Source organism: Anopheles coustani, chromosome 3, assembly GCF_943734705.1.
Source record: "Anopheles coustani chromosome 3, idAnoCousDA_361_x.2, whole genome shotgun sequence".
Taxonomy (NCBI): Eukaryota; Metazoa; Arthropoda; class Insecta; order Diptera; family Culicidae; genus Anopheles; species Anopheles coustani.
The window spans coordinates 35178605-35186198 of record NC_071288.1 but is presented as its reverse complement, the minus strand read 5'-3'; the positions used below and the strand labels follow the sequence as shown (position 1 = coordinate 35186198).

Genomic DNA, 7594 nt, shown 5'->3' with positions numbered 1-7594 from the left:
GGCGCTCATGGGCCGATTTTCTAACCGGCGCTACCGCTCGGCTGTCGCGGACCCCCGAGTCGAGCGAGTCACATTAAATTCAAATAGATTCGAATCAAGTAAAAAAGGAATCAAGTCAAGACTCAAACAAATCAAATCTGATTCGAATCCCAAAAGAATCAAAACTTTAGAATCCGTCAAATGGGGCTCGAATCCTTAGAATCCGTCTAGGAATCGAATCTTCGAATCATCCGAATCGCGATTCTGTACAACACTAAATGACTCATTGAAAACCATAACAAAGTGCGCAACCATCGTACCAGATTTAAAGGAACATCAAAACAAGTACCAAAGCGTTAAGATGTTCTCGTTTTTCAAAGCCAAAAAACCCAGCCCGACACAGACCCCAGTAGAACCAATACCGGGAGCAGCTCCGGCACCGCCACGCGAGGATGATTTCATCTTTATCGAGCGACGAGGTGCATCACCCAAGCCCAACGTTGGTGCCGAAGGTGAAAAATCGCCGATGTCTCCAGGTGAATCAGGACTGTATCCTGCCATTCCTGGCCCGTTAGCCAAAGGACCGGCAAAAGTTGAACCAGTCGCCCGACAGTACAGTGAAGAAAAGTTGACCCACTTCATGAGCCAAGTACCATTTAAGCTCGCTCCTGAGCTCTGCGTGGACGACCTGAACGAGCTATCTCGCCTCCAGACGTACGATGTCTTATCGTACATTACGCAAATTTTATACTCACATGAATACAATTTCCATCTGGAGAAGAGCGTATTGAATGAAACGGCACAGGAAGATTTTGGAGGTAGTGCGGATAACAGTTAGAGCGAGTGCACCAACTATTGGCTGTTTATTATTTATTGGAACAACAGAAATTCAAAACACGATTGAGGCAATGAAAATCATCCTGCTGGCAATTTTATCTCACCGTCAACTATTTTAGTGCTTCGATTGATTTTTTACTCTAGATCTTTTTTCATATGAATGCTGAACGCATCTTTTACTGGAAAAGTGCTACATAATGTACCCGGGAACGAGTTAAATACAGCGATATAAATTAATGCTTCGAATCAGCACAATTCAAATATAATTGTTCATTAATCGCATTAACAAGATGAAAGAAATTCATGAATAGCGGAATGGTTGTGGCATCCATTTTTAACACAATTAAAATTTCTATTGAAGCAGTTGTTCTTCTTGATTGCATGTGAGTGCATTGATAATTTATTGGTTTTGGATCAAAAGAAATAAAATCTTGCTGTGCTTCCAAAAAAGCCGCAACGAAAAGCTCGTAACACATGAGAAATAGTGCACATAGACTTACTTTCAAAATCATGCTATTTAAGTGCCGCCTGCAGCACGTTATTCCAAACCCAACGACTAACCTTCTTTACTGAGTTCTGATCGATTGATATCTCCTTCAGTACCAGTTTGATCACGTTTCAGGAGAATCTTTTCCAGCTCAAACAAATGATCGTCCTCTTCTCCAGGGTAGAGCAGTCGCATTGCTTCGGCTAGTTTGTACACATACTCTGGATTTCTACCACTCTGGCCAGCCGAAATCAGAATTTGTTCCGCTATTGTTTCCAGCTCATCGTTGTGCCCGGCAAAAGATGGATTATCTTGGGTGGCCACGTACAGCAGGATCGGTTGTGGATCATTCAACTGCTGCTGGCTCCACGGAAATGGGTAGAATCTTACGCTGTGCCGTTCGTAGCCATTTTTTTCTCGATGATCTAGATGCTGCAGAACCTGATGTTTGTCTTTGTTGGCGATGCGATAGCCCATGCCCCACACTTTAGACTCCGAATCGTTTGACCGCATTAAAGTAACCACCCGGCCGGGCTGCAGACAACAAAAAACCATGATTTTTAGAAACTTTCAATTGTCACACCAATGGTTTCACAAACTCACCTGTTCGGCCGTGCCACGGTGATCAATGCTGTTCTGATAAAATCGACGCAGAAAACCTTTAACGTATCCTGTTCGTTTTTCTTCGTATGGAAAATCTGCCTTCCACACCAATGAACCGTAGCCGAAAATCCAAACATCGTTTTGGTCATTTTCTACTTCCATGGATGACATGTTTCTACACAGGAATTTGTGAACGACAACAATTTCACGAATAAAAAAGGGTTCAACGTGTACCAACAATTTGTAACGCTTCGCGCAAGGTACAAATTTTTTATTGATTAACAGCTGATTTCAATGCTGTCAAACAAGTAAAAAAATAAACACATAGCAAATCAGCTGGGCCGTTGCTGCATAGGCTTGAACTGACAAAACGAACTGATGAAATGGATTGACGAATAAAAATGGCACATTATCAAGAAAAATAAATTACTTCGTTCACCATCATTCCTCAAAAACTCGTAAATTTCATGGATGCAAAACCGTCTCAAATGGATACTTCTACTTTAGCAAATATCGCCAGATTACTTCGTTTTTCACATTCATGTAAATGCGTTTCAAAGAGACTAATGAAATTGAACAAAAAATAAACTGATTTTGTATAGAATATGTTATTCCTTCCTTCCAGAAATAACACAGAATTGCTTTCTTATTCCTTTTAAATCCCTTCCATAAGTACCCGCACCTTTTCGCAGGCAAGGATTCCGAAGAAGCACGTGTGCAACACGAACAATTACGACAACAACCTCTCCTTACTCTTTGTTTACAAACAGCATCACAGCCTCACCCCCACTTTCCACCAACCGTACGATATACATTTTCATCCGTTGTCAAAAAAAAATGGTTTCGTAGGCGGGAATTCCGCGCGCATGTGCATGCTGAAAGGAATCGGCCTGTTTTTGCCCAACGATGTCAACAATATTGAATATCGATCACTGTCACAAAATCGCGACGGATTCCGGCTGCTTGTATTTCGTCGACTGTGTGAAAACGTTTCCGACGGGTGTCACAGACTGGCACGACCTCTAATGAGTCGATCTGCGCTACCGCGTGCGATCAGACGTGTTCCGTCATCTGGTGTGATTTAAATTGAATTATGTAAGCCCCAATTCGACCGAAAACTGTGCGCAATCAAACAGGGCAAACTAGTGATTTAGTAGCAGTATCGCGTCTGGTCGTAATGTTGAAGATACTAAGAAATGGCCCCGTTTCGCGATCGAAGCCGCTGAAACAAGTGCGTTTTGCGGGCGATGGAAGCAGCCCTAATCAAGCACGTGTTGTGGTAGCGGGTGCCGGCCTTCTGGGGAACTCCGTCGCGTATCATCTGGCGGACAATGGTTGGAGTAATGTGGTGGTGCTTGATCAGAGCAAGGTCGGCAGTGGAACTTCCCATTTCGGGTCGGGCACGATCGGTCTGTTCAAGCCGACCCCCGAGCGCAACATAGTGGTGGAAAGTCTCAAGTTATACCACAAGCTACACCAGCAGGGTCACGAAATTGGCCTGCGAAGATGTGGCAGTCTTAATTTAGCGCAAACCCACGACCGCATGATAGCGCTGCAACGGCGGGCCGCGTACATTCTACCGACCGGTATGCAGTGCGAGCTGGTCGACTCGGAGACGGTGAAGAAGCTGCATCCATTTCTGCACACCGAAGATCTCCAGGGAGCCGTCTATGTTCCGGACGATTGCATCGCGGATTCGGCCGCTGTCGTACAGGTGTTGGCCGACGAAGCGAAGCGAATGGGTGTAAAATATTTCGAAGGCTGTGAGGTGAAATATGTAAGTATGAAAATTGGCACGTTTAGAATTAGCGAACCCTTTTAAACTAACTAGCATGCCACGATCGATCGTCAAGCGAGTCGCAGAGTTGTGCGATCGTGTGAATGGAAGTAGAATGCATTGGCTCTTTGGACATTGAACAAACTTTATGCTGAAATATTGTCATTGTTGGTGGATATTTTGCCAAATTTATAATCCATCTTCAAACCAAAGTTTATGTTTAGAACCATTTTAGCCACCAACCATTTAACCACCAACCAGCGTAAGTTATGTGACTAAATCACGGATCGGCATACATTTCTTAAACAATGACTTAATGTTTTTAAAGTAGTACCCTTTTGAGTGGAGTACGTTCTTATTTTCGTTTTATTTTGATGTTTTTTTCAACATGTAACAGGAACACCTCGTTGAACAATATTAATCTTCATCTTTGGGAAGAAAACAGACCTGACATCGTGGACAAATCTTATAAAAATTGGGTTGGATTTTTAAATGAAACACTGAAATTTTATTACGTACAGGATACAATCAGTTGGCGGGCCGGATTTGGCCCGCGGGCCGTACTTTGCGATCCGTGGACTAAATCATCATCATTATCAATCATTAAGCGAAATATAACACTACGTACAATTAATTGTACTTTTGTAGTTGATTCTTCATCGATCTATCACTCGAATTAGACTTAACGAAAAAGAAAAAAACGCTTGGCTTTGCTGCCAGATTATTTGGATTTTTTTTATAAATTAATTTAACACTTATAGGTTTCAATCGCACCCTATAATGTATAAATGTTGGAGGAGTAATTCTCCATACGTCCCCCGACATCGCGTTGGGATAATTTTGCTGTTTCAATTGAGTGGCTCAGACATCATTGGATATCACTTTTCCGTCTTAAAGTATTAAAAAAAATTCTTCTTTTTTGTGTAACAACCGTCTTGGTCATGCCTGGTTTGGATTCCAACCCACGCCGTCGAGGTTGTTTAACTATTTCAATTGAAACGATTCACAACTAACTAATTCCTCAACAATCCACCCGTTTATTCATTAATGTATTTATTTACTTATTCAAAGACACACAAAGTTTAAAAGGTGGTGATAATTTGTCACAATATTCTGTTATGTAAAATTCCTTTCAAATGACTTCTGCAATGAACGCAACACTGCTGATACTATGTAAATTAATTTGATTCGCAGATAAAAACAAAAAATGGGCGAGTTGATGCAGTGGACACGGACGTCGGAACCATCAGCTGCGAGTACTTCGTGAATTGCAGTGGCATGTGGGCCCGGGAGCTCGGCCTCAAATGCAAACCACCCGTACGCATCCCGGCCTATCCCGCACAGCATTACTACGCCCTAACTCCCAACATCAACCTGCCAACGGACGACGACAACCTTCTGCCGTGCGTTCGCGATTACGATTCCAATCTATACGTGCGACAGCTTGACCAATCGCTGCTGATCGGATGGTTCGAGAAGGAGGCCAAACCGGCGTTCGAGGAAACGAAGGACATCCCGAAAGAATGGCAAAGTCATCTGCACCAGGACGCCCGGCATTGCGCGCCTCTGTGGGAGAAAGCGGTCGATCGATTGCCGGTGCTGCGTGACATGAGTATGTCAACGGTTCGTAATAGCCCCGACAACTTTACCCCGGACGGACGGTTGATTTTCGGTGAGTCGGCCGAGGTGAAAAACTATTTTGTAGCGTGTGGGATGAACGGGAACCCTCTGCAAGGATCGGGTGGCGTCGGGAAGGCACTCGCGGAATGGATCATCAGCGGGAAGCCCACGATCGATATGCTGCCGTTCAATGTGCAACGATTTTTGGATTTACACAACAACCGGCAGTATCTGCAGCAGCGTATCCGCGAAGTCGTTGGCCGGCAGTACGCCATACTCTATCCGAACCAGAGCGAGTACAAATTCTCCCGCAAATTGCGCTGTTCCCCGCTGTACAGTGTACTGGAAGCCCGGGGGGCAGTTTTTGGCACCAAGATGGGATACGAAAGGGCTCTGTACTTCGATGCAGACTATCGAAGTAAGCGTCTCGTTAATCCAACCCCTTTTTCGAGAGTCGTTGAATTGGAAAATAATTTCCCTTTCGTCCTTAGGAGGAGATCCACTGCCTTCCCTACCGGAGGGGAGTTTCTACAAGCCAAAATTCTTCCACAACATGGAAAAAGAATATCAAGCATGTGCCCAGCACGTCGGCATCATCGATATATCGTCGTTCTCAAAGATTGAAATCAAACCGGGCGTCCAGTCGGAGATGCCTTCGGGTGGGAATGCCGTGCTGAACTATCTGCAAAAAATGTGTGCCAACGATGTGAACATTACCGTTGGCCATATCGTGCATACCGGAATGCTAAACGATCGTGGTGGATATGAGAACGATTGCATGCTGATAAGACAATCGGAGGATAGTTACTTCATGATCTCGCCGTCCTCGCAACAGACGCGTATTTACGAATGGATGTCCCGGAACCTTCCCACCGATGGCTCGGTTATGCTGAACGATGTTACCTCCATGTATACCGTGATAAATGTCGTTGGACCGAAGTCCACGCCCCTGATGAGCGAACTGTCCAACTCGGACGTACGGTTGGCTCCATTCACCTACAAGAAGCTCAACATTGGCTACGCGAGCGATGTAATGATCATGTCCTTTACGCACACCGGAATGCCCGGATACTGTCTGTACGTTCCGTCCGAGTACGCGCTACACGTGTACGATCGCCTGATGACCGTCGGAAGAGACTACGGGGCCCGCGACGTGGGAACACTGACGCAACGATTTCTGCGCATCGATAAGTTCATTCCGTTCTGGGGTGATGAATTGACCAGCATGACGACACCATTCGAGGCGGGCGTGTTTTACTCGGTACGATTGGATGTAAGTACGGTGTGTGCATGTCCTTTGTGTGCTGAGCAATGATTGATTTACAGATTTCCCAATTGAAGAAAAAAGAAAATTTCATCGGTCGACAAGCGTTGGAGCGGCAGAAAAGGGATGGCCTGAAGAAGCGATTGGTGCTATTCCACGTGGAAGACATCGACATCGAGAAGGACGTTTGGCCTTGGGGAGGTGAACCGTTGTATCGAAATAGTGAGTTTTGTGGTACCGTCACTTCAGCTGGGTAAGTATAAGGCACAAGCAAAATAACTGGGCCTTTTTTTCTTAGTCGTGATTCCATACCTTTCCTTCCAGCTACGGGTTTGCGTCGGAAAAACTTGTCTGCCTGGGATACATTAGCCGGCCGGAAAGTAATGCTCTACAGACCATAACTACTGAGTTCATTATGGATAAAGACGCGGTCTATCATATAGACATAGCTGGCAAACGGTTCCGTTTGGCACAACATATCCATCCTAAAGCAGCCTTGGCCAGTGCCATCGAGCGTGAGCATCGTAGTAAATCCTACCGACCGACCGTTGTTAAGGTGAAGAAACAGTACCTAAAAAATAGTCGAAATTAATGCCCTAGTCGCTCTCTATTAAAGGGCCACTCTCTTGATGTTTAACATATAAGAGCACAAATTTGTATGTGATGGTTATTTATGCTTAACAAGAAATATATATAAAAGATACAATTTATTTTAAACTGAATGGCAATTGATGACCATCGGTGGCAAGATAAAGTAGAGTGCCAATATACCATTGTTGTAAAGTATTAAAAATATCGATAAACGATACACAAACAAGACGAAGAAGGACTAGAATTTGGGGTATTATCGTGGCAAACTAGAGACTATTGGACTAGCTTAATTAAAGTAGCTCATATTATTATTTTACAAAAATGTTTTCAACGATTTCTAGTGAAATTGAAGCATTGAAATCATAACTCAATTTTTTGTGCATGCATCTTACACCTGCTAAGAAGCCTGGGAATTTTCAATTTCAGTTCATGGAGA

General features: G+C 44.1%; 3 protein-coding genes across 3 annotated transcripts; 2 read left to right on the top strand and 1 right to left on the bottom strand.

The window, feature by feature from the left end:
* The first annotated feature begins 261 nt into the window (after positions 1 to 261).
* LOC131271633 (uncharacterized) lies at positions 262 to 1086 on the top strand. Its single transcript, XM_058273126.1, has one exon. It carries the CDS (start codon positions 341 to 343, stop codon positions 815 to 817), a length of 477 nt encoding a protein of 158 aa, XP_058129109.1. The 5' UTR covers positions 262 to 340; the 3' UTR covers positions 818 to 1086.
* A 40-nt stretch (positions 1087 to 1126) lies between these two features.
* LOC131271631 (putative glutathione-specific gamma-glutamylcyclotransferase 2) lies at positions 1127 to 2161 on the bottom strand. Its single transcript, XM_058273124.1, has 2 exons — positions 1907 to 2161; positions 1127 to 1837 (listed from the first exon to the last, which is right to left on the bottom strand). Exons 1-2 carry the CDS (start codon positions 2075 to 2077, stop codon positions 1373 to 1375), a joined length of 636 nt encoding a protein of 211 aa, XP_058129107.1. The 5' UTR covers positions 2078 to 2161; the 3' UTR covers positions 1127 to 1372.
* A 922-nt stretch (positions 2162 to 3083) lies between these two features.
* On the top strand, positions 3084 to 7159 carry LOC131259997 (pyruvate dehydrogenase phosphatase regulatory subunit, mitochondrial-like). The gene is made up of 5 exons (XM_058261646.1): positions 3084 to 3683; positions 4878 to 5721; positions 5795 to 6576; positions 6630 to 6820; positions 6892 to 7159. Exons 1-5 carry the CDS (start codon positions 3084 to 3086, stop codon positions 7157 to 7159), a joined length of 2685 nt encoding a protein of 894 aa, XP_058117629.1.
* The last annotated feature ends 435 nt before the right edge of the window (positions 7160 to 7594 follow it).